Consider the following 11,880-nt stretch of genomic DNA (forward strand, 5'->3'; position numbering starts at 1 on the left):
CCACACATAAGGGGCGTACCTAATAAACTGGTCGGTGAGGGTATACATGTACAGACAGACACTCACCACATGATGGCAGCTGAAAGCTTTCATAACCGAAGCCTCGTTGAGGAACTCGATCCTCTCCCGCAGGCTCGCCGACTCGTTGACGGTCTTCACGGCCACTCGGATTTCGGGTTCTCCTTTGACGATATCCTTGGCGATGCCCTCGTACACCATGCCGAAGGAGCCCTGACCCAGCTCACGCAGGAGGTTGATCTTGTCCCGCGCCACCTCCCAGTCGTCAGGGACGTACACTGCAACCGGGCAAACACAGGAACGATGAAGCACAGAGGCTAGAAACGCAGCGACGCTCATTTAAATCTGCACAATCTGTTAAGAGTCACACTCACCATCGTTGGCGCTGATGTACTCTGGATTTGATGAGGCGATTAAGGGCCCGGTGGGTCCCTCGGCTTGTCTGGAGGAGCGGAAAATTAAAAAACCCATCAGTATTTCGACTAAACACTCTTAATGACCGTATTCATAATTACAGCGATGATAGAAGCTCATACTTCTTCCTCAGGACCCAAAATCCAGCAATGCCAGCCAGCAGCAGGATGACCAGAAGAATAATCGGCCCGATGATGATCTTTAAACTCATGTAATCTGAAAAATTGGAACATGAAGGGAAGCAATTCAGTTTAGAGACGAATTTTTCATTTAAATTGACCAATCATGTGGTCTATCTAATTGGGAAGGCTTTGCTATTGCTAACTTTATGGCAAGTTCTGCCTACTGTGCCAGCTACAATACAATATCTTTCTCCAGAGCTGTGTGGGCGTGAACTATCATTTTTGTTCATTAATATTCCTAATAAATAAGCACATAAATGACCGTGCAGGATCTTACTGTCAGGCATGAAGAAGAACACGGGCTCGGTCCAGGAACCGTTTCCTGCAAGTGAAGTGGCCCGGATTCTCACGCTGTAGTTTCCAGGATGTCCAACTCTCAGTTTACATCCTCCGATCTTCTCGTAAGTGATCCTGCTCACACAGTGATGCATCTCCTGAAACACAGAGACGGATCATGAACGTATTAAACACACAAGTACATACTCTGATAAGCCAAATCATTAGAACTACTTCCAAAACGTCCACATTTCCACCTCAGATCTGATCAGCATAAGAACCGAGGGACTTTGATAAGAAGATATACTTTATTTGTCATACATACATATACAGATGTTAAGTACAATGAAATTCTTTCTTCGCATATCCCAGCTTGTTTGGAAGCTGGGGTCAGAGCGCAGGGTCAGCCATCGTACAGCGCCCCTGGAGCAGACAGGGTTAAGGGCCTTGCTCAAGGACCCAACAGTGGCTGCATAGCAGAGCCTGGATTTGAACCCCCAATCTTCCGGTTGATAGGACAGAGCTGTACACACTAGGCTACCAAGGACTCAATCATTATGGCTGGACGATTGGGTTGAAGTATTACCCACCGACAGTGGTACGAAGAGACGTGACACATTCGTGTCAGAGTATTTGACCGCCTGACCATAAGCTTGTCGGACGTCCCATTTCAAAAACAAACAATATTAAAACAGAGTGACTTCTATGTGATCTTTAGCATCTCACAACACCTTGAAGTGTGTCTGTGTATGGGAATTTGTGCCTATTTATTCAAAAGATGGCAGCATTTGTACGGCTGTGCACTGATGTAGGTGTTCCAATTCATCCCAGAGCTGTTGAGGAGCTTTTCTTCATGTCTTTATAGAGCTTACATGCATGAACAGGAAAGGGGCCTTCCCTAAACTGTTGCTGCAAAGTTAGAAGCATATCATTTCCTTTATATGATTGATTTATTACACCTGTTAGTGATTGTTCTGGCTGAAACACATAAATCCAGTAATTAGAAGGGGCGTCCCAATACTTCTTGCACTAACCTCGTTATCTGAGAGGCGATGGTAATTAACCTCGTACAGCATGATCAAGCCGTTTGGAGATTTGGGCTCCTGCCACTTGATGTACACAAACTCTGGTTCCTCCGGGAAGATCTCATGGGTCACGCTGCCCAAAATATCGTCGGCTTTTTCTACACAAACAGAAAAATAATACATTAATTTATACAGCAAACTATTAAATCTGATTTGAATGGGCACTGAAGACGTGTGTGTGTGTAACGTTACAATAACAATAAAAGTTACCCTCGGGCATGGTGCGGGCACTGACGTAGGTGGGGGCACTGCAGTACGCCAGGTCTGTAAGGTGATTGCAGGCCTGGATCTCGATCTGGTGACTGGTGAAATGATGCAGGTTGGAGATGACGATGGATTCTTTGGTGCTGACTGTCAGCACTGCTTTCCTCTTCTCCTCGGGGGGTTCCAGAGTAGGGGCAGAGCCATTGGGCAGATTTGGGGACTGGGTAAAGAGGGACGAGAGGGTGGAGTTTGCCACGCCCACCGAGCGACGCCGACGGTTCATAGGTCTGAGGAGCGATGGAGAGAGAAGAAATGTAGATTAATCATTGAGCTTTATTTATATTTAATTTAAACTTTACTTTGAAAATGTGTTATTTGGTGTTTACAGATGACCTATTTCTTATTTTACTTATTTATTTTGCTGGAAAAGTACTACATACGTGTGGAGAACAAATGAGCAGAGCTCTTTTTATTATTATATCAAAGATGTGGAGTATTACGTGAAAGCTTTATTTTTTTCCTGTAATATGAAAGCTGTGTTTTATATTTTTGCATTTTAATTAATTATTATTATTATTAAAAATTTATGTAATATATTCTTTGTCTCCTTATAATCTTTGATATATCTTTTGTAATTACAATTGCAATTTGTTATTAATATTAATGTATTTATTTACATTTTCAGCATTTTGCGGCGCTTTTATCCAAAATGACTTACAGTTCTGACTGAATACAGTTTGAACAATTGAGGGTTAAGGGCCCTTGCTCAGGGGCCCAACAGTGGCAACCTGGCAGTAATGTGGCTTGAACCTGCAACCTTCTGATTACTAGTTCAGTACCACAACTCAACCACTGAGCTACCGCTGTATTTATTTATTTTTATTATTATTAAACTTGTTTTTTTTTTCTATTTAATTATTGTATTTCTATTTTTTTATTTATTTATATCCTTTTTTCCCCTGGCTACATTTTAAAGTTGTTTATTTATTAAATCATTTAAAAAAACGAATAAAAAGAATTAAAAATAATCGAGTTATGTTTCTCTGTACCTGTAGAGGGAGCCAAAGAACCACTGAGTTCGTAAATACGCTAGCGGTTTAGCATCATTAGCACAACACAGTTATAAACAAACGAACTACAAATCTAAATAAACTACAATAAATGTCCAAAAGTACGTGGACACATGACCATTAGTGTTAGTATGTTCACCCCTGTTCACTCTTTTATTTAACTGAAGGCAAATTTTTATATATTTATATTATTTAATGTATACAACTGTAAGCAGTGGGTGTAGATGTAGCACCTAAACCTAATGATTAGCATGAGTAACCACATTTTGTCCATAAAGTCTGTTATTCATTATTGTTGACTATTAAATATTTATTAGTCATTTGGTCCTTTATTAATGGTTTGTACTGTTAACAGGATTGGTACTGGTAGTTAGCGATCAGGACTGGAAGCAGCTGAGTGATACATATACTGTATAGTGAAAAAACAGGGTATTTATTAAGTACTGAATGATTCTGATCAGACTGGCGTCATGAGGTTTTAGTTATGGATTATCTAACTAGAATCCATGCATCACAGACAAGGTAAACATTTCAGGGTCGCTGTGGTGGTCCCTTACTTTTGTCCAATTGAGTTACAGTCAGTAATTGTACACCTACAGTTCACTTGTATGGAAGCTGTAGGCCACCTAATAGCATTAACACTAAAACTGAAAAACAGAGAGCTAAGTAAAGACTGGAACATTAACAGACTGATCTCTCTCTCTATTTTTCTCTGTCTGATTCATTGTTCGTGATCTGAGGCTCATGTTCCTCATTTAGGAGACTGTAGCTCACAGTGGGAATTCGCAGCAGGTAGCCGAGAGCAGCGGTACAGACTGTCACCTCAGTTCCAAACCAACAATCTGTCCAACACATCATGTTTTACTAGCAAATCAGGGTTTTGTTCCATTTACATTTACGCATCTAAGAGGCGCTTTATTCCAACGCAATTTACATTTCAAACAACTGAGGGTTAGGGGCCATGCTTAAGGGCCCAACAGTGACATATTGGTGGGGCTTAAACCTTCCACTTTTTGTTTAATCATCCAGGACTTTAAAAAAGGTGTCTTTACCGCCCAGTTAGCTCTGTGTGTACCGATCTTTACATTTATTAACAGTGAAAACAGAATATAGTTTTTGTCCGCGTAATTAAATGGTCAAACTAACACCAGTAAAATGTAACTTTTTTACTTTGTTGCCACAGTAAAACCACAAATGCTATTAAAAACAATCCTTAACTTATGAAGTATATTAATAGAAGATTTAAGAGTGTAAATATTGCCAAATTAGGACAAACATTCAAAGTTATTTCCACATAAGGGCTTTAACCATCATATTCTATAATTAATTGATCTTTATTAGCACTATGAGTTACTCCAACCACTAGTAAAGCAAACAGAAATATCGTGTTAACCCTGAGCCACACTGGGCAGCACAATTATTTTATTAAGTAACTAAAGCTCAGTTTAAAGAAACCCTGACCTCAGCCCCACTCGACAGCTTCGGAATGAACTGGAACATCAACTGAGTCTTTCTTAATCAATACTCCAAAGTCTTATGAGAAGCTTCTCAGAAGAGTGGCTGTTGTTCTAGCTGAAAAGATCACATAGAGGTCACTCTATTTTAATACTGTTTGTTTTTGATGTCCCGACAAGCTCAAGGTCAGGTGTCCAAATACTTTTGATCATATAGAGTATATACATAAATGCAGTGTTCCACTGGGTTCTACCTAGGACCATTGTTGTTTTTTGTATTTTCCAGGTATTTGATATAATACAAAAAGATCGTACTTTGGTTCAAAGACCATGTTGTGGATGTAGTTCTCGAAGGTCTTGCGGAACTCGCTCTCCTCTGCCTCCTTCTTCAGCTGGGCTTCGGTTTTGGGGCAGGTACAGCAGGTGCTGCCCTGATTCTGTTCCTCCGTCTGATTCCACTTGTGCTCCTTCTCTGTACTGTAGCGGGTGGGGGTTTGAGTCGGCACCTTCATTCCTGCAGAGAGAAACATGGAGGACACGACTTTTGATCGTCCTTCATGAACTTGTTTACAAACGGCTTAAAAATCTGTCGATAATCAGATTCACGGCTTCATTAAATAAATTGATATGTGAAATATTGCTTTTAGAATATCTAAAGCTCTTTCCGAGTTGCTTTTAGGTTACAGGTTAGTACCTGTGCCACAGCGTACCACACTAACCCGGAGGAAAAGAGCTTATTAAGACCAGCGTGACACATTGAGGGCGTTACCTGCAACATTAGTTCCTCTATCATATGAACTGGGGTGTGGACGGTACCTTTCTGGCAGTAGTCGAACATGTACTGCTCGCTGGCGTGTTTTTGGTAGGAGACGCGGTAGTGGGTGATGTTGCCGTTGGGTTCGGTGGGAGGTTTCCATTTCAGGATGATCTGAGAGGATGAGTTCGAGGAGGAGATCGGGTCCAAAGGCACCGACGGTCCTGGAAGACACGTACAAAACCCTGGTCAAGTGTGTTCTCCAAGTTCATCGCTAAAATATTTTAACAGTCCTGTGCACTGTATGGCCAAATATATATGGACATTCCTAATTATCATGTATTTTGGCCAAACAAATGTATAAAATCAATTACAACCCCAAATCAATAAAAGTTGGGACAGTATGGAAAGAAAACCCAGTGTTGACTGCAGACGGCATGAACCCACGATCTTTATTATCCATCCATACCTTCATTCAGGGCCGTAAACATACCACATCCACATACTTTTGACCATATAGTGCACACTTTTACACTTGTGTATTTAGTAAAGACGTCCCAAAACTTTCTGAATTGTAATAAAATGGTAAAACGATAATGAGGAGGTTGGATGTACTGACGGCTGGCGTTGGTTCGGACGTAGATGATCTCGCTCTTGGCGCCGTAGACCTGGTGCTCGTCCGAAACGGAGAGCTGCGTCTTCACCATGATGGCGTACTGAGTCCAGGGTTTGAGCGGCATGAGGAGGCAGCCGGGGTCCGACTGCTTCTTCCCGTCTGTGGCTCTCTGAGGAGGCTCCACGTCTGTGATCACCCAGCTGTTAGAACCACAGGCGTCCTGACCGTCGAACTCAGTCACGTTCTGATACGGTCTGGAGACCAGAGAGACAAGAGGAACCGTCAGAGAACCGGAACTACGGTTCAGAACCTCAGACCTTCTTATACAGCCTGGAGACCAGAGAGACGAGAGGAACTGGAACCGGAACGACGGTTCAGAACCTCAGACGTTCAAGGTGGTGTTACAGAGGAACAGTGAGGTAGAAGCACACTCTCACTCATTCATTCTCACTCTCATCCACTCACTCATCCACTCACTCATCCATCTACTCACTCGCTCATCCATTCACACTCGCCACCCTCTCTCATTCATTCATTTACTCACTTACTCACTCACTCACCCACACAATAACTCAATCTTTCTCTCACTCACTCAGCCACTCACTGACCCTCCCAATAACTCACTCACTCTTCCTCTCACTCACTCACCAACACAATAACTCGCTCACTCAATAACCCACCCACCCAATAACTCACTCACTCACTCACTCAACCAACCCAATAAGTCACTCACTCTTTCTCTTACTTATTCACCCACTCATTCGCTCACTCACTCATTTTTCACATTTTTCACATAGACGTGCATAAAACATTTCAACCTGGTTGCAGGACAGGTGTATAACACCCCCACCTCACCCCACCATGCCCCACAACACCCCATGCCACAATGTGTGCTACTCACGCTTCCTTATAGAGCACCATGAAGCCCAGCAAGTCTCGGAAATCCTTCGGCCAGAACGGCTCCCACATGATAATGATCTTCTTGGACATGGTTCGGATTTCAGTAAAATTCAGGCGTTGGTTTTCACCTGAGACAAAATAAGCGCTGAAATTAACGAAGATTTTACAGAACAGACGTTACTGAATACTGGTGTGTTTCGGAACGCGAGCGTACAGGAAGCCTGGTCTCCGTTGGTACGCAGGGCGATGTCGTTCTTGACCTGCCGAGCCTTGGTGCCCGTCACTTCTTCCATTTTGCGGATTTCCAACAGGCAGAGTTTGGCATTGTAGTGAAAAAACATGCGACCCTGCAGGATTTTCAGGTCGTGTTTGGACCAGTCCCAGAGCTGCCGCAGGTTCTGGTTATCCAGAGCATAAAACGAGTAGTTCCTACAGACACAACACGTCCAGATAAATCAATTACTGCAGATATAACAACATAGATGAACTAAATTATTGGGACGCCCATTCTAATGACTGAATTCATGTGTTTCAGCTACAACAGTCACTAACAGGTGTAATAAATCAGTGATATAAAGAAAATTATATGCTATTGGGACGGCACAGCAGCGCTCTATTACACACTCGTTGGTCCACCTTGTAGATGTAACGTCAGAGACGATCGCTCATCTATTGCTGCTGTTCGAGTCGGTCATCTTCTAGACCTTCATCAGTGGTCACAGGACGCTGCCCACAGGGCACTGTTGGCTGGATATTTTTGGTTGGTGGACTATTCTCAGTCCAGCAGTGACAGTGAGGTGTTTAAAAACTCCAGCAGCGCTGCTGTGTCTAATTCATTAATACCAGCACAACACACACTAACACACCACCACCATGTCAGTGTCACTGCAGTGGTGAGAATCATCCACCACCTAAATAATACCTGCTCTGTGGGGGTCCTGACCATTGAAGAACAGCATGAAAGGGGGTGACAAAGCATGCAGAGAAACAGATGGACTGCAGTCAGTAATTGTAGAACTACAAAGTGCTTCTATATGGTAAGTGGAGCTGATAAAATGGACAGTAAGTGTAGAAACAAGGAGGTGGTTTTAATGTTATGGCTGATCGTGTATAAGATAATTTATAACGTCTTCGACTGTAGAAGCGGCTTTATATAATTGATTTATCACACAAATTTAAGAATGATAAAGGCCGTCCCAAAACTTTTGAACATACAGCGTGTAGCAAAACCTGATTTATGGTCAGTATAAAATCTGATTTGTCTCTCACCCGACGTCTTGCGTCTCTCCGCGGATGACGCGTAGCTTTCGCAGGAAGGACAGCGAGACCAGGGCGTAGGCGCGGCGGATGGTCAGATAACCCGTGATCTCCTCCAGCTGACCCAGGTTGGCCTCCAGCTCCGCCGCTATGTTATCTGAGCAAAACAGGAATCGGATGCTCGTGTATAAATAACCTAAATCATTTACAACCTTCGACTGTTTTGTGTCGTTTCCCCAAGAGAGCTGCGGACAACCAGCGCTAAACACGCAAACTATTGCTGACTGCTTCTTTTCACCTGCCAGACGGAGTCTCCCGGAGAGCAGGAAGGTGTACGGCGAACGTGATCAACTATAATCCCAGCAATAGATGCAGGCCAGTTGTAGCCTAGTGGTTGAGGTACTGGACTCGTAATCACAAGGCTGCTGGTTCAAATCCAGTCACTGCCAGGTTGCCACTGTTGGGCCCTTAAGTAAGGCCCTCAACCCTCCACTGTATACTGTAACTTGCTTTGGATAAAAAGACCTGCTAAATGCAGAAAAATGCAATTGAGGGGCCCCAACAGTAGCAATCTGGCAGTGGTGGGCCTTGAACCAACGACCACATGATGACTTACTTATTCAAGCTAACAATAGTACATGAAATGACAAGTTTTAAAGCATTCGTCCCTCATTTCGCTCATCAAAGTTGACAAAACCCGTCTTTTCCACAACATTAATCAGTGGAGAGCGTGAGGGCAGAGCCCAAATTCCCACAGTTACGTTTTCCTAATATCCATGGTTATGAAACGTGATGCACACACAGCTTGTAGTGCGGCGTCCAGATATTTTTGCTCACATTGTGTATATAAACACAGCGATGTGTGTGTGTGATCCGTGATACTCACTGCCGCCGCGGATCTTGATGACCAGGCTGCCGTTGAGGACGGTGCAGCCGCGCAGAGCCTGAGCCGCCGTCACCGAGTCGATAAACTTCATGCCCACGCACAGTTTGGGGCAACGACCGGTGCAGGGGGTGCAGTTCAGCCTGAAAGACACCAAATACAGACGTGTGGAGAGGGTCAGACTGATGAAATGGTTAACATGGTTCCTCAAAATAAAGAAATAATAAAAACATGCTGTATGAGATTAATAAAAAGTATTTAAACAAATTTTATACAATGCGTCGCGTGATATAATTTGCACCTGGTGATCATGCCATCATGCCATTAAGTCGCGGGGCATTTAAGGGGCACCTAGGTGGCGCAGCTAGCACACCAGCGCTGGGATTCTGAACTCCCCAAGTTAGAATCTCAGCTCTTCTCAGCTGGAACTAGGCAGCTGGTCGCCCTCAAGCAGGTGCGTCTGCCAGTCTGTATGCCGCCGCTTCTTATCACCTGCCAGCTTTGGGTTCCCACACAGAGCCGTAACATGTACAGAGAGACACGCTAAGCTCCATGTGAGCCCCTGCACTTGCACAGTTGCCTGGATGAGTCCAAGCAACCACTGGATTTCGAATCTCAGATGAGTCCCGGAGACATCCCGCATATCACAGCTCTGCTACCAGTCTCCTGGGCGCCCCCTAGCAGGCACAATCGGCAGTGCAGACAATGCAGCAGACTTAATTGGCCACTAAAGTCTGCTGTGTGGATAAAGATGGGACTAAAAAGGGGGTGGCTGTGTCAGGACCCTGGTTAGTAGCCCAAGGCGCCTGGACAGAAGTGGAGGAACGTGGAGATCAGTGCATGACTCTCCATGCACGAGACCGACCTCACGCGTTGATTCACCAAAGTACAAGCAAATAAGAAGTAGAGGGGAATTGGATATGACTAGATTGGGAGAAACAATGGGAAGAGTGAAAAAAAACAAAGGAAAACGGAAGCGAAGGAGCGCTCAAAGATCGCGGCCGAGTAACACCCCGAATGAAGGGATTCGACCATCTGTAGTTCCCTTATAGCCGAGGTCACATGATTAGCATGTAGGGAACATGAGGGGCCGCATGGAGACCCTGCAAAACAGAATCCAGCTCCAGTCTGTAAAATACAGCAACCTTTGCTTTTCAAAAACATCTTGAAGGGTAAAAACAAAGTAAACAAGTAAAACGTTCAGTGAGGAGTGTGTGTGGTGTGGTGTGTGTGTGTGTGTGTGTGTGTGTGTGTGGAGATGAGTGCAACTGAAAAACAAGCACATTAAGCCAATTTCCGACCGAGCTCCTGATAGAGAAATCGAATCAATCCAGTCAAACCTGCAGCCTTACAGACGTGAACCTGCAGTGAGATCAGCGGTTTGGACCGTCGCATTTACAGACGTGCATCTGATCTGTATTTAAAAGTAAAATGACTGTTAATTACTTTTAAAAATGGATAAAGAAGCAAAGAAACCACTACTGACCGAGGAGGATCGTGACTAACACACGCCCCCTCTGACACGTGTGCAGTACCGAACGCTTCTTTTCACCTGCACCAGGTGGGTTCATACGGAGATCCGTATCGTGCACGGAGAGTCACTTTGTGCAGTGCCACCGATCAGCCAGCAGAGGTCGTAACTGCAGCAGTTATTAGGAATTGTCATGAGCCAATCATTGCCTGTGTAGGTGAGATTCGAACCCACAAGCTTAAGATCTCGGCCCTCGTGGGCTAGCGTGCTTTACCTCTGCACCACCCGAGCGCCCTCCGGTGATTTTTAAATTTGACCTGAAATGATGGTGCATGTTGCACAGTGGGTAGTCCCGTCTCCTTACAGCAAGAAGGGCCTGGGTTCGATTCCCCGGCCCAGCGACCAGGGTCCTTTCAGTGTGGAGTCTGCATGTTCGCCTTGTGTCTGTATGGGTTTCCTCCGGGTGTTTCGGTTTCCTCCCACAAGTCCAAACACACGGAGCTCATAGAAATTGCCATAGAAAGTGTGAGAGTGTGGACCCGCTGTGACCCTGATCAGGATAAAACAGTGGTAAAAAAGACAGTGAATGAATGAATGAATGGTTTAAGGGCAGTCAAGGGGCAATTACTTTCACAGAAGTGTAACAGGAGCGCTAAGACCTCCATGCCACCCCCGGTGTTTTTTATGAGGAGTGGGTGGGGCACCAGTTGAATTAGGCAGTAATAAGTGGTGCGGTGGTACTCACGTGGAGTCAGTGATGGTATATCCTGAAGGACATTCCTTGATGCAGGCTCCTTCGTGGATGACGTACTCGTGGCAGTCTTTGGTCTTGTTCTGCTTGCACTGGTTGTGAAGATCCTGACAGAACTGGAAGGAGACGCAGCGCCACCCTTTATAGGTGTAGTACCCGGCGGGGCATCGCTCCACACAGGAATCGCCGTGTAGATAGTGCCGACAGGCCACGCAAGCTTCGGCGGCGCCCGGCTCGGAGCAGCCGCCCAGGCACTCCTCGTGGCAGCACTGATTGGCCGAGGTGCAGGAGCGATGTTTACACGTCGTCGGGCAAACTGAGAACGGAAGAGGAAACAAAAACACAAAAACACAACATCGTTATAGTCCAGAGGGTCACGCCCAGAAATACGCTAAAAATAAATCATGATCACGATAATAAACACACATTTTAAAACTGATGGGCATTTCGATTCACTTCTGCGATTCGACTCATTTTAAATGTGACAGGCATTTTGATTCACTTGTGCAATTGACTCATTTTAACAATGATGGGCATTTTGATTC

At 44.6% G+C, this 11,880-nt stretch overlaps 1 protein-coding gene across 1 annotated transcript in view; it reads right to left on the bottom strand.

Annotated features, from left to right (window-relative positions):
* Positions 1-11,880, bottom strand: part of insrb (insulin receptor b) — a 73,782-nt gene that overhangs the window by 10,230 nt on the left and 51,672 nt on the right. The window contains exons 3-16 of the mRNA XM_063012874.1: positions 11,330-11,651; positions 9,117-9,256; positions 8,243-8,387; positions 7,188-7,402; positions 6,975-7,101; positions 6,077-6,327; positions 5,520-5,681; positions 5,019-5,217; positions 2,186-2,466; positions 1,925-2,073; positions 892-1,048; positions 555-648; positions 393-460; positions 67-296 (exon numbers count right to left, since the gene is read on the bottom strand). Of these exons, the coding sequence (XP_062868944.1) occupies positions 67-296; positions 393-460; positions 555-648; positions 892-1,048; positions 1,925-2,073; positions 2,186-2,466; positions 5,019-5,217; positions 5,520-5,681; positions 6,077-6,327; positions 6,975-7,101; positions 7,188-7,402; positions 8,243-8,387; positions 9,117-9,256; positions 11,330-11,651 (2,540 nt within the window). The remainder of the gene's footprint in view (positions 1-66; positions 297-392; positions 461-554; positions 649-891; positions 1,049-1,924; positions 2,074-2,185; positions 2,467-5,018; positions 5,218-5,519; positions 5,682-6,076; positions 6,328-6,974; positions 7,102-7,187; positions 7,403-8,242; positions 8,388-9,116; positions 9,257-11,329; positions 11,652-11,880) is intronic.

Source organism: Trichomycterus rosablanca, chromosome 17 (genome assembly GCF_030014385.1).
Source record: "Trichomycterus rosablanca isolate fTriRos1 chromosome 17, fTriRos1.hap1, whole genome shotgun sequence".
NCBI classification, from domain to species: domain Eukaryota; kingdom Metazoa; phylum Chordata; class Actinopteri; order Siluriformes; family Trichomycteridae; genus Trichomycterus; species Trichomycterus rosablanca.